General features: G+C 53.1%; 10 protein-coding genes across 10 annotated transcripts; 3 read left to right on the forward strand and 7 right to left on the reverse strand.

Moving 5' to 3' along the window:
- Window positions 1-4,329: 4,329 nt before the first annotated feature.
- On the reverse strand, window positions 4,330-6,396 carry AB675_11008 (uncharacterized protein; the record flags this gene model as incomplete). The annotated part of the gene is made up of 1 exon (XM_018139820.1): window positions 4,330-6,396. The coding sequence occupies one exon, from the start codon at window positions 6,394-6,396 to the stop codon at window positions 4,330-4,332; it is 2,067 nt and encodes a 688-aa protein (XP_017995506.1).
- A 513-nt stretch (window positions 6,397-6,909) lies between these two features.
- AB675_11009 (Septation initiation network scaffold protein cdc11) lies at window positions 6,910-9,605 on the reverse strand (the record flags this gene model as incomplete). Its single annotated transcript, XM_018139821.1, has 2 exons — window positions 6,910-8,064; window positions 8,148-9,605. 2 exons carry the CDS (start codon window positions 9,603-9,605, stop codon window positions 6,910-6,912), a joined length of 2,613 nt encoding a protein of 870 aa, XP_017995499.1.
- An 805-nt stretch (window positions 9,606-10,410) lies between these two features.
- Window positions 10,411-11,311, reverse strand: AB675_11010 (putative alpha-ketoglutarate-dependent sulfonate dioxygenase; the record flags this gene model as incomplete). Its single annotated transcript, XM_018139823.1, has 2 exons — window positions 10,411-10,903; window positions 10,944-11,311. The coding sequence occupies 2 exons, from the start codon at window positions 11,309-11,311 to the stop codon at window positions 10,411-10,413; spliced, it is 861 nt and encodes a 286-aa protein (XP_017995450.1).
- Window positions 11,312-12,173: 862 nt separating this feature from the next.
- On the reverse strand, window positions 12,174-14,010 carry AB675_11011 (Galactose transporter; the record flags this gene model as incomplete). The annotated part of the gene is made up of 5 exons (XM_018139824.1): window positions 12,174-12,432; window positions 12,461-12,644; window positions 12,694-13,730; window positions 13,779-13,845; window positions 13,944-14,010. The coding sequence occupies 5 exons, from the start codon at window positions 14,008-14,010 to the stop codon at window positions 12,174-12,176; spliced, it is 1,614 nt and encodes a 537-aa protein (XP_017995513.1).
- Window positions 14,011-15,798: 1,788 nt separating this feature from the next.
- AB675_11012 (Stabilin-2) lies at window positions 15,799-16,961 on the forward strand (the record flags this gene model as incomplete). The annotated part of the gene is made up of 2 exons (XM_018139825.1): window positions 15,799-16,146; window positions 16,188-16,961. The coding sequence occupies 2 exons, from the start codon at window positions 15,799-15,801 to the stop codon at window positions 16,959-16,961; spliced, it is 1,122 nt and encodes a 373-aa protein (XP_017995462.1).
- Window positions 16,962-17,369: 408 nt separating this feature from the next.
- AB675_11013 (uncharacterized protein) lies at window positions 17,370-17,885 on the forward strand (the record flags this gene model as incomplete). Its single annotated transcript, XM_018139826.1, has 1 exon — window positions 17,370-17,885. The coding sequence occupies one exon, from the start codon at window positions 17,370-17,372 to the stop codon at window positions 17,883-17,885; it is 516 nt and encodes a 171-aa protein (XP_017995473.1).
- Window positions 17,886-17,921: 36 nt separating this feature from the next.
- Window positions 17,922-19,004, reverse strand: AB675_11014 (uncharacterized protein; the record flags this gene model as incomplete). Its single annotated transcript, XM_018139827.1, has 1 exon — window positions 17,922-19,004. One exon carries the CDS (start codon window positions 19,002-19,004, stop codon window positions 17,922-17,924), a length of 1,083 nt encoding a protein of 360 aa, XP_017995487.1.
- Window positions 19,005-19,581: 577 nt separating this feature from the next.
- Window positions 19,582-20,043, reverse strand: AB675_11015 (Small nuclear ribonucleoprotein Sm D3; the record flags this gene model as incomplete). Its single annotated transcript, XM_018139828.1, has 3 exons — window positions 19,582-19,814; window positions 19,864-19,924; window positions 19,987-20,043. 3 exons carry the CDS (start codon window positions 20,041-20,043, stop codon window positions 19,582-19,584), a joined length of 351 nt encoding a protein of 116 aa, XP_017995503.1.
- A 231-nt stretch (window positions 20,044-20,274) lies between these two features.
- AB675_11016 (Phosphatidylglycerophosphatase GEP4, mitochondrial) lies at window positions 20,275-20,978 on the forward strand (the record flags this gene model as incomplete). Its single annotated transcript, XM_018139829.1, has 2 exons — window positions 20,275-20,544; window positions 20,631-20,978. The coding sequence occupies 2 exons, from the start codon at window positions 20,275-20,277 to the stop codon at window positions 20,976-20,978; spliced, it is 618 nt and encodes a 205-aa protein (XP_017995514.1).
- Window positions 20,979-21,600: 622 nt separating this feature from the next.
- On the reverse strand, window positions 21,601-22,493 carry AB675_11017 (uncharacterized protein; the record flags this gene model as incomplete). Its single annotated transcript, XM_018139830.1, has 4 exons — window positions 21,601-21,954; window positions 22,131-22,163; window positions 22,212-22,301; window positions 22,351-22,493. Coding segments are annotated over 4 exons (620 nt in total), but the record flags the coding sequence as incomplete, so codon positions are not given.
- Between the last annotated feature and the right edge of the window lie 211 nt (window positions 22,494-22,704).

Raw genomic sequence — 22,704 nt, forward strand, 5'->3', positions numbered from 1 at the left:
GCTTGATTCCCATTCGTATGTCTCTCGGTGAGTTGGTGATGAGGCGCGAGATGATTGTTGTTTGGGTTGAGCAATGCCATACTTTTGTGAGATTGACACACGGCTGTGGAGTAGGGCAGCGAGCTTCCAGATGTCACAGAAGATGCATCGTCTTGTGCATACACCGCAGACGATCTTTTGTTGTGAGCTTGGTCGAAGACCGCTTAGTAGGGCCTGCTTCGCTCGGCAAGGCATTGTGATTGTTGTTTGGATTGGTTGAGGAGAATATGGCACGACGTTGATGTGTGTTTAAGTACCTCTTGCTGGTATACTAGAACACTGTGGTCTCGGTAGCTTGATTGCTGTCTCTTAAGTGTTTGAGAGATGGAAGCTAAAAGTATCAACACGAAGGGGGCGAAGATGAATGATTTATAGATTATTGAGGTAGCGGAAAGTCATGTCTCGCGAAACAACGCAAACCATATACAGCAAGGGTAGCAATAACACACGTGGGAACCAGGGCTTTGATTTCATCAGCTGTATCCACAGGGCAGCATTATGCATGCAGCATGCTGCTCATAGCACACAAAGTTCAAAAGAACATTTACGACAGCGCCAGAATGGAAGAAGCCGTAGATGTGCCATGCGACAGGGGTACTGTGGTGGACGCAACGTCGTATCCGACTTCCTTTGAAGAGGAAATTCTGAGTATTGATAGGTCAGCTGCGACCCGTGACTTTGGATCTGGTAGGCGTCGCAAGCGCTAAGCCCTGGGTGGGAAGTCCCAGTCACGACTGCCTTCTTGGCCTTACGATTTAGGCTCTGCTAGGGCTGATTGCATTCCCAAGCGTTGCGGTGTCCAAATTGCCCTTCCCCAATTCAAAGGCCCTGTGGCACAACCAAAGTCCCATCCTATGATCTGCATGCTCAGGCAATGATCAACGAGATCAGCACTAGAAGGCAACCACCAGTCGAACTACAACACATCGCTCGCGAACATGATTTGCCTTTGTTTACCTCGACCCTGTTTTATTCGAAGGCTCATCTCACATGGCGGGAGCAAAGCCCATAAACTCCTTATTTTTCCAATGCGATGAGCATCGATGCCATGCCCTTGATTATTGAAACACCACAAAGACCCATCGTAGTGTTTGTCGAGCCATAGCGCGGAGAAGTCTCGCGGTTCCCGATCGGAACGTGCAGCAATTGCAATCAATAGTAGCAGGCAACACAAGTCAGGAACACGACATGGTCGATATTCGCCAATCGCCATAGTGACAGACATACCACAAAGTCTTGGAACTCGTGTTCAGTGTTCTTCAAAATGAAGCCACATTTCTGAATTTCTTGGTCGGATTTCCAATTGGTCTCCAGCTATCTCGCACAGTCCGACACTGGTTTTGGTGATTACGCGAGCTATCTGCAACATCGATTTTGCAGCAATGACTACAACCTGAACAACCACACTTGGCGGCAGGAAGTTGGTCATGACGCGGAAAACGGCATCCCCAGAATTGCGGGCTTCGCAAAGGCACATGTTCGCATCAACATGGTTGCGAAGTCTTCCCGAAAACCACAGACATCGCGCATTCGACGAATAGAATGACGAGCACGACTAACAAGCAGCCCAGTGAAGCACTGGTTCAAGGCATTATTTGGTAAGCAAATTCGCCGGAATCGATCATGCCTTCCAAGAGCCTCCTGTCACCAGACCTACCAAACGCTTACTGCTGCAGCGGAAATCATGGAGATGGAAGCTTAGAGTTCGCAAGATCTAGGAGAGTTGATCCCGTCCACTGCCAGAGTCACTCTAACCTTCGAGAAGAACTCTCTTTCGACCTGTACTCTCTGCAATTGGTGACCTCGATGTCTCGTCTCGTGTATGCAACAATAGCAGCATCTAGGAGCGCTAAACCGAGTTTGTAAGCTCTTGCCGCAGCATCGATCTTGCAACATCAACCAGTCACAAGTTCGGCTCCTGCATTACAGCAAGCCACTCGCATGCCAGCCATCCACTCACCATCGCCACCGATGTCGCTGCCTTGCGCTTCGACTTGTGTACGTTCAGCCATTTCTCTTGGTAGATACTAGTCATGGCCATGTTGAGCGGACTTCCATGTCCGCCTCGCAACATGCTCAATGCGGTGTCGTTGCCTTACAGTATGCGATCTTGCTTTCCACATCCACTGCGTCACACGTGTCGAAGAAAGTCAATCCTGAGCCGGAGGCACGGTTGATATTCTGGAAGTTCACGTGGCCGCGGAGTGCAGGTTGATGTTATCGCCAGTACAACAGATTTGGGTGCTTGGCTTGACATCAGTAGCAGGCAAGCACTACCAAACCTGCTTCTCAGACCGAATTCTTCGAAGTTCGATGATTGTCAATAACTTTGGAAGCTATCGCCCGTCGATTCGACTGGACGATCCTCGAATAGGTAGGTGCTACTCTATGTTAACCTTTGTCTCAGCCCAACACCACCACAGCGTTGAACGGCACGAAGCGCTCGTTCCCAAAGCTACGACGGTCTGCTCAAACGTCTACGTGACTTTCCAATCAGTCTGAGATTTTTCTCACCAACAACGTCATCATCAGAGAATGCCAGCATGTGCGAGGAGACATCTTGTCGATTTCCCTGACATCTCCCTACCTCGTCGTTGCTCAGCCGCACATTTGAGGTAATTGCTGAAACCTGACCCGCAGCACAGGCCTGGTTATAGCTCTTCGTGCGTCATGTATATTCTACCGGAAAGAAGAGTCTGGTTGCCGCAGATGCTACGTTCAGCACTTTTCGTTCCCCGTCCACAACCGCTGAACAAGCACCGTCAAGCTCTGAGGTCGTTGAACACCAGGTGAGACCGACAAGCTGCACCAAAAATGTTCGTCCCGACACACCAAAAGCCTCTACTCGCCACCACAACGAACATGCTTGAGTGGGTCAGACCGTATATGCTGTCGTTGTCGCCACCACCGCGTTCTGTCGGTACCTGCATCCTGGCACATCAATTTCAAGCTCCTGCTATTGGGCCCGCGCGCGCACGACACGAGGCTACCTCGAGTAGGAGCAAGGGTGTCGCGCTGAAATGGTTCTCTTCGCCCTGTCTGGGTCTTCCACTCCTACTCCACCATAGTTTCCCGTCTTCACGAGGACCCTACTCGATCCCTGATCAATTGTCTGGCGCACTGAGCTCAGCTGCGCCATTACATCGCTGATATTGGATACCCATGTGGGTAAAACATGCTCGTTGCCGATCATTAGCAAAATAGGACAGACGGACATGTTCGCGAGACATTCGGAGTCGTATCAGCGACATTCGTGTGTCTCAAGGGTGAAGCTCGTGCGTCCCCTCTTTGCGGCCGGCTCTAATCGCTACCTGTGCCACTCACTCTCTCTAACCCCTTGCATTGGCTCTATCTTCGCCTTTGGACATCGCAGGGTCTTTTTACTCGCAGAGACGTACTTCTCCGTATGTCGCTCACGTCCTCAAAGCGGCCAACCATTGGCCTGCGAAGCAACTCCCGAACGATGGCTTTGTTCAATCTGAGCTCCGCTTCGGCGCCCTCCCGCAACTACGATCAGTCGACGCCAACATGGCGATACCATCCGCCTGCGACGATGTTTGCTTTCCCCGTTAACCTTGGTCCTTTTCCTGTCCGTCCGCTGATCTTGCGTCTTGACGTTACTCATCATACTAGCTCTTGCTGCACTTGCGAGTACGCCCGCTTCAATCCTCCAGCACTTCTTTTCCGGTTTCACAGTACCATAATGTTCCATCCAAAGAGATCTCGTATGACATGCGATGATTCGGCCAGAACTACCAGAAGTCTTTCAGGAGAGGTAGTGAACGGCAATGCTAGTCGGTAGGCACGAAGAGGAGGAACAGCTCTCGCTTGGGAAGGGGCACTCGACCACCAGGAAGGAGCACTCGACCACCAGGAAGGAGCACTCGACCACCAGGAAGGAGCACTCGACCACCAGGAAGGAGCATTCAACCACCAGGAAGGAGCACTCAACCACCAGGAAGGAGCATTCAACCACCAGGAAGGAGCACTTGATCACAGGGCAGGTGGGAAACAGAAGACGATGCGCCCACCGGGTAGTGACTTCGATCGATAGTGACGGGCTCAGAGTCTTTCATCCTCGTTACTGGAGACGCACAACGGTAAGCACATCTTTTACAAACGGTTCCGCTTTACCGATACAACTCGAGTACAGCCCGAGAATGCTAACTATGGAACGTCCCTCCAGGTCAGGTCAAGTTCCATGCCTCCATTGGCTATTCCGTATCCTACCCATCTCTCATTGCCCGGTCCGCCGCGACACCTTCCCCCTTCCATCTCACGCGCAACACATCACCTATTAGCAATCTTCGCCGCCTCCCTCTCGACATCCCAACTCCCCAGCCACGTCCCAATGTCATCTATCGTGGCATCCATATCGAAACCTTCCATATCCATATCCGGCATCACACCATCCGACTCGAGGCCCGCAGACGTGCCATTCTCAATAGCAGTCGGCCTGGGCTGCGCATTTGGCCTGTTCGTTGAGCCATTGGATGTGGAGCCGTAGGTGTTTGTGACAGCTGTTGCGGTGAGCGTCGTCCCTGGAGGCGCTGACGAGGGCATGCTCGAGGGGTGCTTGAGTGCCTGTTTGAGAATAGATTTGGGTTGCTTGAAGGGTTTCTGGACAGTGAATGCGTCCGTGGCAGGAGCAGGAGCAGGAGCAGGAGCAGGTCGATGAGTCTGATCTATGCTTGGAGGGTCGAGGCTGTCAGGCTCGTCGTCATCGTCGTCATCCTGAGGCAGGACTGCGTCTTTTGATTTGGGATAGTACAAACTTGAATCGATAATGGCAGACTTGCGAACCTGGAAACCATTCTTGATTGATGTTTGGCTTTCGTCGGACAGCGGGTCTGCGGCAAAGGATGCTTTCTTCTTGGTCCTCTTGGTGGTGGCTGAGGTCCGGGCTCTCGTTGCCGTGACAGGTGTTGAACGTTTGTCGGATGTCATTCCGATCTTCTTGATCGTGCTGATCGGAAATGGCGCAATGTCGCCCAGTAGAGCCTGGGTGTCTAGATTGCGCGCTGGCGTGCGATTGTCCGCTAGACCGGCATTCAGGCGGTCGATCAAAGCATCGGTAGTGTCCATTTCGTCATCAGCTGGATCTTGAGCAGTGCTCGCGGCTTCCTCTCTGGGAGGGTGCTCCTTCTGAAGCTCTGCACCGCTCTTGCCGCCTTCCAAAACTCCGTCTCTGAGGCTGGTTTGAGTTGGAGGTTGGACAGGCTGTAACAATTCGCCTGTACTTTGGGCGTTGGATATACCAAGCACGATCTCGGAGGTCACCTGTCCAGCAGGCAGTTCGCGCCGTGTCGTGGCCTTTGATGTTTCACGTGACAAATCAGGCACTTGCGACTTCACCGTCTCTGGTTGCGGAATAGCAGCTTTGGCGTTCGGTCCGCTCTTGCTTTGGTAGTCCTTGTCCAAGACAACGGCATCTGTGACCTGATTCGCCTCCTCTTGCACACCCTCAGCGTCGGGTGCTTTGTTCGGCCGACGTCCGCGGCGGTACTCAAATGCAGGTAGGTTGGTGGAGGGTGGAAGTCTATGCACAGATCGCCTCTTGTTCTCCAAGATTGCTGCTTCTGCCCGGTCCTGACTTTCGTGTGTCTGCTGTGACGAATTCTGCTCGATTTCTGCTTCGGCGACGGGGTTCTGTAGCCGTGCCCAGTTACCTATCTCTGTGTTCATATTTTGACCGTCGGCAGAAACTGGCCGCTTCGGCTCCAGATCAGGTGCTGCTTCTCTAGAGGGGCGAGTCGCAGGTGTTGGGGAGCTCCGGATGTCCATGGCACGGACACTCCCACTGGATCCCCCGAAAGCATCATTAGTCCGCAACCAGTCTTCCACACGCTCAGCAGTTGTGAATGTGCCCTCGTTAGGTGCCACCACCCTGGGTGCTGTAGTCTTCTTGAACACATCCTTGGGAGACTTATGAGTAACGATCGGCGGCTGCGTGAACTCGATGTCGTCGACAGTCAGATCAACGTAATCGGCATGTCGACTTCTAACATCCTTGGATCCTGAGACGGTTGGTGGTGTCCTGCCCACGATTCGTGTATGGTGAGCCGTCTCAGGTATCTCTTTCTCTACTGTCTTTTGAGTCTCTCTCCAAGGATTGCTCCATGGAGTTCTGAAAGGCCCCTTGATTCCTGCCGACAGGATGAAGATCGATTCTCCGCGTAGGACTGCTTCCGCATTGTCTCTGATCCTCCGCCTGCGCTTAGATGCTCTTAAGGCCGCTTCTGCCTCGGTGTCGTCGCTCTTTGGCTCGGCGTAGATGTATGTGCCAGCACAGAGAGGTATGTCTTCGATGTTCAATGGTGACACTGGCCTTGGGTAAGGTAGAGCTTTGGTCGCCATTTCGCAAGGCTGGAGAGGCGATTGATCATTCCAAGCTGAAACAGGACGGACTACCGACCGCGGAAACTTCACAGTACATCTTTGATAAGTTCAAACAGATCGAAGACTAACTCGACAGTGAGGAAAGGCCGCTGATGGCCAGAAAGAAGGCTGCGTCTTCGTTGCTAGTCACTTTGATCCGTTTCCTAGGCAAAGATGAAGCTAACCTTGGAAGTGGCTGGCAATTTTGTGGAGAAATTTCAGGCGCGTCACGAGTCACGAGCACGCGTAGTATCCGCATCGGGACGCAGCACTTCGCCGGAAAGCCATATTCATGTGTACGCCTTGAAATGGAACGACTGCTCTTTGCTCCCAACACTTTCATCATTCATTTCTACATCTCATCATGCCTGTTGCTCTGGCTCATGGTGCAGCTGGGTGCTGCTCAGGCCCATGACAGCTATTCACCCCCACGAAACCCTGGTCAATTCATGCCGTCATCACTAATGATACACTATCGATACATTCCGTTGGTCAGCCTTGCTGTACTTCGGCCACGACACCTCGCTCTTCACATCTCCTCCAGATTTCTTCGCGTTCTAGGACTTTCGACCGATCTATAACCAGTCCATCCAGCAGTGACAGATTTTTACAGTGCTCAGCAAGCAAAACTTCCGTCAACCGACGTCGCATTCCTGTGTTCTCGTCCAGAGTCGCCCGCCATTTGTCATCTGCCTTTGCGTAAGCATCCGCGCTGAGGTCTTTTCCCTTCGGCGGTGGATGGAATCCTATCGTGAGGGGGTTGTCGCGCAGGTCGAGCTCCGCCAGAGATGGCAGACGAGCCAGCAGCAAGCAGGTTCGACGCATCCTCCGAACTCGATTCCTCAGAAGGACCAAGCGGCGTAGTCTGAACGTGCCTTGCAAATCCGATAATTCCGAGATCGAGTTGTAGTTCAAGTTGAGGTTGCGTAGATTCGGGAAAACGCTGCCAAAGCCGATGCCAACTTGTGAAATGTTGCATTCCGAGAGCTCTAGTTCCATCAAGCTGTGCTGAGGCAAATCTGGCAATTCCAGGTGTCCGTCCGCAACAGGATTACCGGACAATGCCAATGAGCGACAGTCGTTGGGTGTACACAAGATTTGATTCACGAGATCGTTCTGGCTGTTTTGGTGCCTGATTGAAATTGTTTCCAGCTTGTTGGCCTTGCAGAGGCCCTTGATCTGCACAATCGCGTTGCCGTCGAGGAACGCACATTTGAGAGCTGGGAACTGCTGAAAATTGAAAACCTTGAGTTTGTTGTGGCCAACCCCAAGCTCTGTCAGTAGTTTTGGTCCTCTGCGGTTCGGTGGCAGGATCTGGCGCAATGAATTGTACGACACATCTAGGTCCAGTAGCTTGCGGAGGAAGTTGAGGTTCACCAGCCTCTCTATGTTGTTGTGACTTATGTCCAGTCTCTTCAGCTGGTCGAGTTGCGATTGCGCAAAGTCGATGTGAGCAAGCTTGTTCCCGCGAAGCTCTAGTTCAAGAAGCCCATTGTGTTGCATGACGCATGAATGTTTTGGATGGAGCAGTCGTTGGCCTTCAGAGTCCGCAAATGGAGTAAGTCGCTGAAGCCATCCAGGCTTTCCAGCTTCGAGTTGCCCGAAACATCGACGTACTGCAGGTTGCGCAAGTTGCTCCAGGAGATACTGTCAGTCAGCATGTTTTTCGAGATGTCAAGAGCCTGAGTTGATGGTATGCTGTTGAGATGTGTGATCTGATTTTCAGCCACCGAAAGCTGATCAAGTGAAGGACAGAATTCGTCCAGGCTATGCAGACACTTGAGGTCCTTCTTCTCCAGACGAAGATACTTGATCCGTTCCCAGAACAACTCAGAAGACTGTACATCAGTGATGGCCTGGACCAGGGCATCTCTAGAGAGTGCCAGTGTCCCATGTGCTTGCTTCAGGGCTCTCTCGTGTGCCCGCTCGTCGATGAAGCTTCTTTCCGGGTGATCATCCTCGCGTGCATGCACGGTGAAGTCGGCCAGTGGGGTGAGGTTCAGTATGCTGATCTCCCGGATCTGTGGAGTTCTTCGGATCATCATGCTATTGTGACGAGACATGGGAGGTGTGGGCGCTGCGGGCCGTGGAGGCAAGCGCATAATCTGCGATTCTGAAAACCTGCGTTGGTATTGATCGGACACTTGTCGCGAGCCACTGTCTGACATTTTCGTCGTTACGAGAGGTTTCGCAACGTTGGCCGACACTTCGCGGAGTGGCCTGGACACAGAAGGAGACAGATTGTATCTTTTCGAGCCAAATCTTCGTTCGGGAGTGTTTGGCAGCGTCGCGACACGTGGGAACGGCTCTGGGTCTTCGATCTGCGTCTCGCAGGTGGGACTGGGTGGATGAGGTGAGATCGTGCCATGTGTTCCGTCTGCCCAGTCAACACGCTTCACTGAACCGCGAGGCGCTGTCTCGCCATATGGCTGCGCATCAGCCTCGTCAGACTCGTAGATCGAGGAGTTGTAACATGAACTAATGTTCTCGACCCAGTTGACGCTCTTGGAAGGTGACCGGATGACGCTTGCTCGTCGTGTTGGGGAAGCACTCTGTAACGATTCTGGTATAGAAGCCTGAGTGTTTTCCTGTACTTCATCGTGTGTGGCCGCATTGTCGACAGCGTCTGACCCGGCTGTATCTTCTTTGCTGGTATTGATCTCAATATCGTTCCCATCTGCATCCAGAGCAGGCAACGGGTCTAGATTTAGACTAACATCTTCGGGCTCGGTCGGAGTCAGCCAGCGATGTTCTGGTCCTTCATAAATCTCGGATGGCGTGATACTCGCGGATGGATGCCGCCGCAATGTGGATCGTTTACGTTCTTGCCCTTGTCGCAATATTGTCATGACCCGGCTTGCTTCTGAAAGATAGTCTCCAGTCCCGAGTGACTGCCTCTTTGTGGGATGTACTGCTATTGACGTCCCTTGCGACAGGTCTGAAGGGATGGGCGAAGAAAGCTCTGTGGCCTTTACGGGCGAGGCTTTCGTTGGCGAGGGCGCTATGAAGGAGAATGTCTCGTTGGTGTCTGTGTGCTTGCTGTCATCTTTTGTGAATATTGACTCGAGCTTCGAAGGAGAGAAAAGGTCGACGTGGTTGATATTCAGCGCCGGTGCGGGACCAGCTGCGCTTACGCGACGGACGACGGTGCCATCTTCATAGTCACTGCCCGCCGACAGCCCCGACATCTCGCGTCCGGCGAGGCGCGGAGAGGTAGGCAATGGTCGCAGCGAGAACGTTGGATACTATTAACAATGGCCTGACAATACTTCGTGGAATGATGCGTCTATCGTCAGCGGGCAATCATGGTGGTGTTGGCGTTGCCACGTTTGGCCATATGCGCGTCGAAGCACTTTTGTGTCGAGCCGAATCGTCAAAGTCAAAAGCTGGTGGGGAGTTTGGCGAGCATTACCACGGCAACGGAAGCGGATATCTCTTCCGGTCAAGTTCAAGTACCTCCACTTCAAGTTCGTCTTTTATCTGAGTGGTCACAGTCTACGCGTCGCTAAGTCTTCACATGGCATTGCAACCATCACTTCGCTTGCTTGTAATTGCCGAAAGGTACCATGAGTGACGATGGCGGTGTTGCATGGACGGCTTTCCTACAAAGTAGCTGAGAGTACTCTCGAAAATCGATGGAGAAAACTCCAGCCAACAACGACCGGGCCGCCAGAATTATGCGCTGTACCTCAGCGTAAAAGGCGACCCTCTCATGAATGTCGTCCCAGAAGTCCAAGAGCTTCTCGCCTGCCTGTGCTGGCAGGATCCAAGTACGGCAGCTCACCAATCCCTGAGGCTCGCACACCAGTGCGGATTCCGTCCACCAAGTGAGTATCGGGCTGCATGGTCAGCTTTCGTGGAACAAGCATGTTGGGCTACCGTCAATACTTACTGTGGCTGCATGGAGTGTGCAAACATTGCTCCAGATAGCACACGCACCTTTCGTCCAGTGCATCCTCGCAATGCAATCATGATTTCTGGTGATCAACCGCATCACATAGTCCCGGACCATCTGTCTTCATACGCGTACAAGCCATCGATCTTGCTGACATGCAAGCCAACACCAGCAAACAAACTCTTCCAGCCGGTCACTGGATGCGTTCTAACTACCGGGTGATGCGGCGCGAACTCATATTCCTTGTTCAATGGCGAACCTCTTGGGCTCATCACATCATACTTACCCGCTTCACAGGCTGACTTGAATACAGGCTGTGCACACTCGGCTGTCAGGCTCTCCAGAAACTTCTGCATCGGTGGCGAGCACCGATCGAATATCTCATACCCCGAGGCCCACAGTGTATCGCCGCCCGCGGGTGGCGTATCCTGCATTCGAAGGAAAGAGAAGTCTGAAGGGCAATTCTCGAAGAGCGAATCGCTGTGCCACTCTCGTCCAAGATCTCGTGGCTCCATACCGGCACCAGGTCGGTTCTTCATCGTGGCGTACAGCTTCTTCTGGGCTTCAGAGTTGATGACATATCTCGCCATCCTGGTTAGCGACGATGCAAACCCAAGGACTGTCAACTTACATGTTCTTGTCCGTGGTGCCATCAGCCATCGGAAGGTTATTGGGATCATTGTACAGAGGATGAACGTGCAGACCGTTCTCTTCAGGTCGACCGGAGAGCTTCCCGAGCAGATCAGTGATGTGCTTCTGCTCGTCCACCGTCAAGTCATCCTGTGGCGCCCGGAAGAACACAACGCCACGCTCGCATATCGTGATGGCCAGATCTCTAAGCTGTTCGTCCGAGTTGGCGGCCGTGAGCATTTCCTTCAGCTTTGCCGTCGGGTACTCGCGACCAATGATCGGCGTGACATCGACGTATTCTAGGTGGTCGATGCTGTTGCCTTTTTGCAATGGTTCGCGGACCAGACGGTTCGGTGCCATGGAGCCCATCGTCGCTATCGTTGAGGTCGTCGTCGTTGCTGATGTGGTGAGTTTGAAACAATGTTATGCCGTTTGGTATAGGAACAGTCACATGCTTGATAGTGACTGATCTCGCATGTATACTCCCGAAAGTCTGATGTTCCTCACGCTCAGAGGCGTGTCGCGGAGATTCGGTCTTAGCCGTGGGGCATCAATGCCTGGGGAAATCCCACTGCGGAGAGAGTCATCGTGGCGTCTGTCAAGATTGTGGGGGTGGATGCCTTCTCCAACACGCCCTCAGCGCATCTTCGGACGATGAGCTTTACGAACCACAAGATTGGTCGAAATGGAGAGTTTTGATGGTTCGAAGGTCTTGTCGACCGGGCTCCGGAATCCGTTTGCGGCAATCTCCAGAACCATCACCCAGTGGGCGCCTATTATGCCCGCATGAAGGCCTGTGAAGGACAATTTGGCGGTGACTCGCCGACTTGGCGCCGTCGATTGATTGCTTCCTGACAGGCCAACACAAGACATTCACGGAACCCGGCACAAGCATCGCCTTCAGATACTTGTTTTTGGCAGGAGCTCATCCGAAAGTGAAGGCAAAGAGAGACCAGAGGGACTTAAAAGCGGCTCATCACAGTAGTCCCCAAAGAATGCGTGCAGTTAACTTTTGTAACATGATTTGCCAAGGGACACGGCCATTTACCGTTCCACATTGTCTACCACTAGTTCGGCTGGTGTGCCGTGTCTGCTTCAACAGTCGGATCTCGCAGCACGTCGAAGACCCTCGGGACAAGTATCTGGGCGCTGCGCGTAGTGACAAGTCCTGGCGCCGCAAGCCTGACATAGGCCAACTTGCGAAAGTCGGCATGCGGTTAGACTCGAGCACCTACACGGCGCCGGCAGTCGACGCAGCCTTCTTGGTGTCTCCTGCGGTCGAGACGTCCTCCAGCTCCTGGATCTCTCCTACTTTCCCCGTTCCATGATGCATAGCCTGTGTCGACGTACAAACATAACCCTTGAACTTGCGTGCAGGAACACGAGCTTCGAACATCTCATGAATTTCCTCCAGGGTTCTGTCACGTGTCTCGGGCACGTAGAAGAACGTGAACAAGAATAGAATGGCGTTTGACCCAAACCAGATGTAACTGTTGCAATTATCAGCCTTGCATCGACTCAAGTAATGCTTCCTGCTTACCCATATTTCGGTCCCCAGCCAAAGAAGCCGGGTTGATGAAGTATGGTGCCGTAAAAACACCGAGCCAGTTTCCAAGGAAGTTCAGGGCTGTGGCTAGGCCGAAGACATGCGCCCGGAGATGGTTGTTGGGATATTCGCCTCCCATGAGCCATGCGTATGGTGCTGTGTAAGTTAGCAGCCGTCGTCATTCGAGGCAGATTGGGCTTCTCACCATAAGCAACGTAAAAGAAAGTGAATATGCAAGTGAAAGCAAGACAGGCTCTCCCAGCGACGGCAGTCGCGGGAGCAGCACTCCAGGCGACTGCAAAGCCCAGCTGCGCGAGTCCACAGGCTGCTACGCCCACCAGCAAGATCAAGCGGCGATCGATTTTGCGTACAAAGAGGAAGCTGAAGAAGACTCCCAATAGTCCCATGCATGTGACCATAGCAGAGTATGCAAACGCGTCGCCGATGCCGGCGACTTTGAGGAAGTATGTTGTGTAGATGTTGATCCAGGATGACCCGTTGGCACAATGGAAGCAGATGACAGCAATGGACAAGAAAGTTCGTCGGCGATCAGTGCCCTTCCACATCTCGACCCATAGCTGCTTCTTGTTCTGCTCGACCTGTGATCGTGTAGAGATCAGAATCTCATTGAACTCGGCCTGGAACTCCTCTTCTTTGATGTTCTTATTCCGCAGCCTGCGTAGTGACGCTTTTGCTTCTTCCTCTCTGCCTTGAGTGCACAGCCAGCGCGGACTCTCGGGAAAGAAGAAAAGCGCGATAGATTGGATGGTCGGCGCAGCAAAGAAGATAGCGAGCGGAACACGGTAAGCTGCCTTGCTCGTCCAGGTATGTGTCCCGTAGTCGACTGAGGCTCCAACGATCGAGCCGATCGAGAGCTGACTCTGGTACACAGCGAACACGATTCCTCTAAGATGAGCCGGAGCGACCTCATTGACGTAGACTTGGCAGAATGTGAGAAACCAACCGACACTGATCCCGAGAATCAGCCTCGCGAAGTACAGTGCTCCTAGATTTGTCGTCCCAAGCATGATTGCTGTAGAGACGGCATTGACGGCAGACGCGGCCCAGAGACCGTATCTCCGTCCAAAGCGAGCACTGAATGGACCAACGGCGAGCGATCCAATAAAGGTTCCGATAGTCATCAAGCTTGAGATCAGCTGTTGGACAGTCGGGTCGATTGCCCAAGTTCTCTTGATCTCGTCGTAGTATCCAAACACTTGTAAGAATCCTGGCATTGCCATGCTACGAGTCTATCAGTGGTGTCGACCGGCCAGCATGGACGAAACTCACAAGCCTCCAACGAGTGCGTAGTCAAGCCCATATTGGAAGGAAGCCACCGTGATGAGGCAACATATCACTGTCCCGGATCAGCAAATGAGCAACATTCAAGCCGCAAGAGTACGAATGTTGGTGGCCACCTTTCGCTGCCACAAAGATCCAAGAGAGAAGACTCACACATGCACTTCCTGTGGCTGCGAACGTCGAGCTGCAGCGGGTTCGCTGAAACCACTGCTCCCACCATGGTGAACGTCCCAGATGCTTAGCGATCGAGATGTTGTTACAGGTTTGTGCCTTCATCAGCGGTGCCAGTCGCTAGCAATGGTTGAAGTTGTAGTCTTCTCCAGCCGAGAGCTTTTCAATTGTATATGAAAGGCATGCGAGTGGGCAGTGACAGCCAGAAAGGCGCACCCTCGGCGGCGCCAGGAAACAACATTGGCCCTAGTCATGACAGCGCAGCCCTAGTCTGCCAGCGTGTATGCACGATGGTAGTGGCGCCTGCACAAAGTAGGTATGGGGCATTAGTTGGGGAAAGAACGCGGGGGCGGATCCTGCAGGCGAGGCATGCCAAGGCTTTGTGGGGGAAGACCTCGGTGCTTTACCCGTAGGCTTATGACCAACCCGAGCTCTGATTGAGCAACGACGGCGACATGCCGTGGGTCTGTGTTGCAAGAACAACTGCCGAAGCGGGCTCAACCCATTTGGAGATGCCACCTACATTTGACAGGAGCGATGCTTCTTGGGTCAGTCTAAACAGCTTTGTACCTCTCACGGGGCTCGCCTGATGTGGTAAACCCCGTCTTGCCAATGTGTCAAACGAACCCGCGATGTCTGGCGACAGTAGACGACCACACATGCAATGTTGGGGTACGCGTGATGGCTCGCTGGATGAGATTGTGCAGTGCTTGCGGCGAGCCATAGACTGTGAGACTTGACTGTGATATATTGCTATAGAAACGTACCAGTATCTCGGAACGGACTCAGCGCTTGACCTGCTCTTAGTCACTAATCACTTGACTTACCATTAACAACTCTTTGTCGCATCGTCGCCCTCGCCATCGAAAGTGAGGTCCGTGAGATGGAGTACCCTGGAACGGTGAATCGAAGCAGTAGTCGCCTGCGTCTATGACAATGCTGCGGCCGTCCTCTTACGCGTCAAGAGTGTCCTGTGCATTGAATACGTGTTGGTTCTCTTGCCGAAAAGGCGTTGTCGCGTAGAGTCCGACAGCATAGTGCTTGGTGGTGCGATATGTCTGGTCTGTCGTGGCGATAGAGAACGGAAAACATGCGCCGGAATCAAAGCTTGACTCGTGGCTCTGCTCTTGTTCAATGTAAGAATAGTCTTGGCAGCATTTGCACAACGCCTAGACCACAGCATCTCGAATGCGTACCAGTAAACTGTGTGGCTGTTCGACGGAAGCTGGGCAACTCTTGAAATGCTTCGTCATGGAAAAGCTTCAAGGAGAAACTGAGACTACGTAAGTGAAGTCTATCTCCAGACATCAGGCGCGATATGCGTTCGTCAGTGGCTCGACGCGAAAAGAGACCTCGAAGCCAGCAGGTCCCGAACTGTATCAGGCTGTAAAAGTGGAGTTTCCCTCTACGGATAGAGCGGCCGGCGCCACCTACAACTCCAGACATCGTCTTTTGTTGCTGTCGACACTTCATGATATCGACGCAGGTAGACAAGGAAAGATGCTTAGACGGTGGCAAGAGGCGAAAGGCGACACTTGGCATTTGCGAATTCAGTGTCGATCGCAGCATTTGCCGTGGGCAAGATGAATTCGCATGCGCGGTTGTCGACCTCGATAGACTTCACTCAGACTCTGTCGTGGCTGTAGTTGACTCTCCCTCAGGAGAACTGTCTAACCCTGCGTAGGTGGGTAAACACTGGTGGCAAAGGGGGGAACCCTCATAAAGCTGTGCTGGTAGACACTCTCATCCCATCGCATCTCTGTCTCTGAACTTATCTGTAGTAGTCACCCTCAAGTAATTCCAGGACTTTGATCGATCACACTCGAACTTCGCAAATATGCAGTTCCGCAATCTAGCCCTGGCCGCATTGGCCTCAGCAGCGTATGGACAAGACCTAAAGACCGCGCTGTCCAACCAGCCATCGTTGTCGAACCTCACCACCTACCTGAACTTGTTTCCAAGTCTGCTCAGTCAAATCAGCCAGATGTCCAACATCACACTTCTCGCACCAAACAACAACGCTTTCGAGATGGCATTGAACGCGTCTGGCGGTGCGTTTCAGAACAACGACACTTCTCTGATCGAAGCTGTGCTGTCGTACCACGTCCTCAACGGCAGCTACTCTAACTTCTCGTCCATGCCCATGTTCATCCCTACGGCTCTCGGGCCTGGCATGTACGCCAATGTCTCGAGTGGTCAAGTCGTGGAGGTTGTCGGTTCAAACAGCACCAATGGCTCGACAACGATCTTCTCTGGCTGTTCGCCAACTCAACTGTCACGAATTCGACGAACTTCACCAATGGCTACATCCACATCATCGATCGCTTCTTGACGTTGCCTGCCAACATCACCGACACAGCTGTACAGCTTGGACTGCGCTCTGCCGTTGGCGCTCTTCAGGTTGCAGGTCTGGCAAGTGCAGTGGATATGCTAGAGAACGTTACATGCTTCATTCCGCAGAACGAGGCATTCCAGGCTATCGGAGGCACTCTCGCGACTGACTCCCAGATGGACCTGAGCCGAATCTTGGAATACCACGTCGTGAACGGCTCAGTGTTGTACAGCACTGATATCAAGAACGGAACCAAGGTTGTCAGCATGAATGATTTGGAACTTACCATCTCCACATACATGGACAAGAATGGAACTGAGGTCATTTATGTCAACAGTGCAAAGGTCGTCACCCCGAATGTCCTCGTCGGAAATGGTGTCGTGCATGTCATCGACAACGTCCTCAATCCCGGCAACCGCACCGCTGTCCCCAACTATACGGCAACGTCAGACTCGCCAGCGTTCTCTGGCGCCAGCTCGGCGACTGGTGAGGTGTTCACCAGTGGTGTGGCCTCAGCGACAACCACGGTAGAGACCGGTGCCGTGGCTAGTGCTACTGCATCCGGGTCGTCCTCGTCGAGTAGCTCCGGTCTCGCAGCTCCGATGGCAACAGGCGGACTCGGCGCGGCGGCTTTGTTCGGAGGTGCTGCTGTGTTGATGAACATGTAGACTGGCATTGACGTTGAGCTGAGCGCGGTGACGACACTGATGGCCGACGATGGTAGTGTTCGAAAGCTCGACCATCACATACCATATAGTCAGCGCCGTGTGTAGCGTTAGACAAGCACCTCAGATGTATAGTTACTCTGTACAAATGCAGGCGAACGTCGATCTAGGAATCAATGATGCTATTGGCAAAATAATGTGTTGCTTCAAGTTGACGTGAATCTCGAGGCTCATTTCAAAAGACGTCGTCATTTGAGTGTCTCGACTCGTCGTCAATTGCCAATATCGTTGATTCTACCCTGCTACTCTGACGCTGCCGCTTGTCGCGAGTGGTCAGAAACAGCTCGGATCTCTGCTCGAGTTGGCTCGATGCTTTGAAACGGGCAGACTTGCGCAAATTTGCAGTCCGACATGCCCAGTCAGAAGCTTGAATTCACCAAACAAGAGCCCTCGTTTCTGCGTAGACTTCGTGAAGAACATGGAGGTCCGCGAAATAATGTGCAGGCTCCGAGGCCGAAGAAAGATCGACTGCGGACTGGCGACGACGATGAAGATGAGCCAGTGATAGTTGATGAGTCCGGCGAAAATGTGGTCGCGAAGGAGGAGTGGGAGGGAATGCTAAAGCGCGAGAAGGAAGGAGTCGAGGCCGAGGCTGGGAGAGACGATGACGTCGAGAAAGCGGACGAGGCAGTCGCGAGTGCTATGGCTAAGGAGGTACAGAAGGCAGAGATAGGAACGACGAAGAAACGAAAGGTTGTGAAAGTGATTGGGCAGGAAGAACCGGCAGATACGCCAAAGAGCAAGCGCGACGATCAGTCAGCGACGACCACCAGCGACGGCACGGACAAAGCCCAAGCAGTCCCAGAGCCATCGAAGCCGAGGAAGAAGGCGAAGAAAATCAAGCTTTCGTTTGACGACCCCGACTGAAGGTCTGCAAAGCCATACGTCTTCACCAAGGCAGATCTATAATTCCTTCATGATCCTATCGATCTCCCGCTGTGCAAAGAGCTCCTTTTGCGAGCCCGACATACCCGACGCAGCCTCTCGAATTGCTAGAATGCGACCTTGAAGCTGCTCCATCTGCTCTATCGACAAGTCCTCCCCACCAGCCTCATCATCTGACAACGCCTGCTCTTCCATCATCGAGAGCTTCAAGCCCAGCATTTCTTCTTGCAGCTCATCGTCCAGGCCTGTCAGCCTCTGTCTGCCTAGAGACCCGGTGTCGCCTGCAGCGCCGTCCTCCGTCTCCTCAGTCGGGTCCGGAGCAGCCGACCAGTCCACGCTTTCCAGAACTTCGAAAATTCGGGCGATGCCAATCCTTTCACCAAATTCATTGCGTGGGCCTGTCTGAGTGTGGATGACTTCACTTGGGTCATCGTCACCAAGCCAATGAACGACGTCCCAGCCTAGCATGTCGTTCTCTAAACACTCAGATGACAGTGCCTCGGCGGTATCGTCGAGTGCCTTCAGAACTGATGAAACACTCGATTGCTGGACCATCGGTATCGCTTCGGGCTGCAGGATAACGGCCGAAGCGATGTCTCGACCAGGCGAATCGTCCTCGATAGCTTCACGTAGGCTGTGAACAGCTCTGACGTAGTCGATGAGCCAGATGGGAAGTTTTGTGGAAGCCTTTATAGGCATAATCAATATAATGCCGCCGATTACGCTCCTGACTTCTGCTGCTGCTGCTGACAACATCTGCTCCTGCCATTCGTCGAGCGTTGTGCCGTCCTCTCCATTAGACTGTGTTCCTGCCGTCCCATCGCCCTCTTCCCTCCTGCCTTCGTTCGCCTTGTTGCCATCCGCCAACAAATCCGGCAATTCGTCACACCAGAGGCTCACGTCCTTAGTGTAGTATTTTGTGCGCAACCTGATTGGGACATGACTGGTGTAGCCGGCGAAATTTTCCACGTTCTCTGATGGTGCAGTCGCTGTGAGATATTTCAAGACTGGTGGAAATGCCGATGGAGTGGACTTTGATGCGTTGGCAGGTGATAGAATCAGTAGCCTGAGCTGAGACAGTGACGCTTCGGCGGGCGCCATGCTCCAGCTGCAGGGCGTGCGATCATCTACAACTTTGCCAACGCTACCCGATGTCACTGAAGCAGAGGAAGTGTCACATGTGTTGAGGTAGGCAGTTCAGACGATGTATTTATGAATCTCAACCTTGGAAACTACTTGAAGTCCAGCAGTGCTTGGCACTTTCAATCAGTACCAGCATTATGTAAGCTAGGTACGCCTTGGTCTGCGATGATCAGAATGATCAGCCCAGCATGACATCTTCTGATCGAGCCCGTTGTCCATCGCTTCATGATGAGATCGTTGGCCTCCCAGGCTCGCTGTCTCGGAATCACCTTGTGCACCATAATGCACCCGTGGCTTGTATTGGGCCACCTATCAACGCTGCTCTGAAACCTCTGACGGTGGCGTTTCCACTTTCGTATTTAATGGACGGCTTCGTGTATCGGCAGAGATAAACCCCGCCTGCACGACCGTTGCTCAATGACCAGGTTGGAGTTCCGTGCCGAATCGTCGTTGGCCGCGCGTGACCCTAGCTTTGGGGTATCCCATAGACCGCCAATCTTCTGATAAAGTCACTTCATTGGCAAGCCGTCGTTTCTCAGCCTCGTCGACCAGCTCTCGCTCTGTTGACTGTCGCTCGTCCTCTTGCCAGACCGACACCACGACCTCTTGTCCCTCTGCTCTTGAACATAGGCGCATTTCGTAGCATGTCTGGCACGATGAAAAATCGAACGTGGCTCCCTCGTATGTATACCTGGTCAAGATGTGATACTCTGCCGTCCCTCGCTGTCGCTGTGATGTCTTTGAGCTGCACGTTCATATTGTCTTCGGCTGCCTTGAGGTTAGCATCTGTAGTACACGCTTTTCATGAGGACCATACCTTCCAAAAGCTTGCCGCGATACACCTGGCCCGATGTGAGTTCGAGAGTGACAACATGGCCCTGTAGCAATTAGCGATGGTCTCCCCGAGCGACTGCGGCGCGAGATCTGGGACGGTACTCACTTGCGCTTCATTCAAAAGTTTGATTGGAATACCGATGGTCGACGTGAGCTTGCCCATGTTGAGACTCTTTGTCGCCTTGTCGGTCTTCTTTCACTGGCGGGGTTTGATCTATACTCGGAGGATTCCAAGGCGGTGCGCAATTTGGTGGAAGGACATATGGCAGAGGCTTGAAGTTTGAGTGAACAGCAACAGAAATTCCCCAGGTGGGACGCAAAGTCCGCCTATCTCCGCGACGCGTGCCTTCGATCGCCGTGACTTTGGGACGCAACAGCCATTAACCTCGAGGTCATGAGCACAGAGGCGATGCCACTATTTTCAAATCTGCCCGCTCTGCGCTTGACGCTTGCCTACGTGTTGACAGAGCCTTCGTCACTATTGCCACATTACACAATTCCAACCCTGCTACAGTTGCCTATTCCTGTGAGTACAGTACTTGGCACATCGTCAAGGAAGCCTACGATCAAGGCGCTTGTGCTCGACAAGGATAACACGATCTGTGCGCCGGAGACAGCCATTGTGCATTCAGCATATCGGAAGAAGATCGAAGAAATCAAGCTAGTCCTGAATTCTCGGGCAGATCCCACAGCATTCTCATCGTTTCAAATACAGCTGGCAGCACTCCTGCTGCTAAGCATGAGACAGAGGCAAAGAAGCTCGAAACCGAGCTAGGACTGCCAGTCTTACGCCAACAACCTGGCCGGAAGAAGCCACTGTGCGGTCCAGATGTTCTGCAGTATTTCCGAGAGAATGGCGTGACGGATGACCCAGCAGAGATAGTATTTGTTGGCGACCGGCTGGCCACTGATGTCATGGTTGCTCGAGAGATGGGCAGCTGGAGTATCTGGTGTCGCGATGGATGGCGATCGCCCGAAGCGCCACAGCAAGACCACAGAGGTGTCTTTGCCCGGATCGAGAGCTCGTTTGAGAGCGTGATGAGAGAGCGTCTTGGCAAAGCAGCACCTCCGCCTACTGCTCGAACAAGGACGACATGATCGGAGTTCACCAACCGTTTGTCTTCGAGTGTTAGACTGTTGCTGTCCCGGATCGCCCTGTTGGACCTGGGCGATAGTGGAAGCTTCAATACTCTGAACTTTCTGCAATTGGTATTGGGTTTGGCCCAACACTGCTGCGGATCGAAGAAAGTCACCATCTGCTACCGTCTAATGTTGAACGTAGCATGACCATTACAATAACGCAACTCAGCCCATACATAAGCAGGCTTCGCACTCAATGCGTTGAGGGCGAAGTGTGGCCAAGCACTGATCTGTATCACTTGTGGCAGAGTGAGACTTGTCAGATTGCAATTGTTTGTTTGTACGATGACCTATTCCGTCAGAGCGCATGTACACACCAATACTGCGTCACGGCGTCACTCCTAAGCATTATAGCTGCTTCACGTGGTGGACTGCGATCAACCAAGAACCCGACGTGTCCTTGTTCAACGCCTCGCCATCTTCTCTCCAACGTTCTTCTCTTCATCTTCGCATCTCGACACAATGCGATCTAGACGAGTCTCAGCTTCGTACCCCGGACCCGAGCGGCCTCTGCAACACCCGATACCAGACTTCGCTTAGCGACAGTTTTTGAAGCCTGCTTCCTTCTATGGCTCGCTCATCAGTACGCCCTGCCATATACAGCGATGCCCCTGCCAGCGATTCCGAGGCTGATCGCGCCACATGTACCAGTGCCGGCGGCGCCGCTGCAAGCGGTACAATTAGTCTCTGCCGAGGAATCGCCTGTGATGGCTGTTCCGCAGAAACAAGAAATTGAGCCTGTGACGCCTGTGTTCACCAGTCCGAAGAAGTTCTGTCCGCCTCGAGCTATGCAGAGCGTAGCGCATTGCTTAGCCGCTGGAGTCGCCACTGAGTTTGACAGTGATGAGCCAGTGTAACCTGCAGAGCCTGTATCGAGGCCATATGATCCTGTGAGGGAGATTCCGATGAGGGAGGTTTGCGCAAAGCATCCGGTCTGCCACATCAGTCAGCTGAGGGTCCTGGTCGACCTAGAATAAGGGAGATTGAGCGAGCCAGTGGTTGGTTGCAGGACTTGTCGTTCGCTTTGACGACAAGGCACAGCATTATAGCACCTGGGCCAAAATCTCTACGCGCATCTTGGGATGATGATGGCAGTCTCGCCCAACTTACATAAGCAAATGCGACGCTTGTGGCGGCAGCGCCCTGCTCGGATCAGCAAAGAGTACTCATGAACGACAGAATTCGACATACCGGAGGACCACTCGGTCCACTTGGTCCACTTGGTCCACTTGGTCCAGCTACTCCCGTGGCGCCTTGAGCTCCTTGTGGCCCAGATGGGCCCTGTCTTCGTCAGCGAAGGTTCATCGTCCTGTCGAGGCATGACACTCACCGCAGGACCACTTGGGCCAGCCACTCCCTGGATACCCTGGCTGCCTTGAATGCCTTGAGGCCCAGCAGGACCGCTAGGACCAGCCACACCCTGAGGTCCCGAAGGGCCGCTCGGTCCGGCTACTCCCTGAATTCCCTGACTTCCTTGGGGTCCTGCAGGTCCGCTGGGACCGGCAACTCCCTGAACTCCCTGACTTTTGAGGGTCCTGCAGGGCCACTGGGACCGGCGACTCCCTGGACTCCCTGGACTCCCTGGCTTCGATAGTGTGAGGTCTGAAGGTGTCACCAGCAAGTTTGGAGTACACGACCGCGACTCTGTTCGTCTCTCCGTCGCTCATTTGTCGAACCGCAGTTA

The sequence above is a fragment of the Cyphellophora attinorum genome (assembly GCF_001299255.1).
Source record: "Cyphellophora attinorum strain CBS 131958 chromosome Unknown Contig39, whole genome shotgun sequence".
Classification (NCBI taxonomy): domain Eukaryota; kingdom Fungi; phylum Ascomycota; class Eurotiomycetes; order Chaetothyriales; family Cyphellophoraceae; genus Cyphellophora; species Cyphellophora attinorum.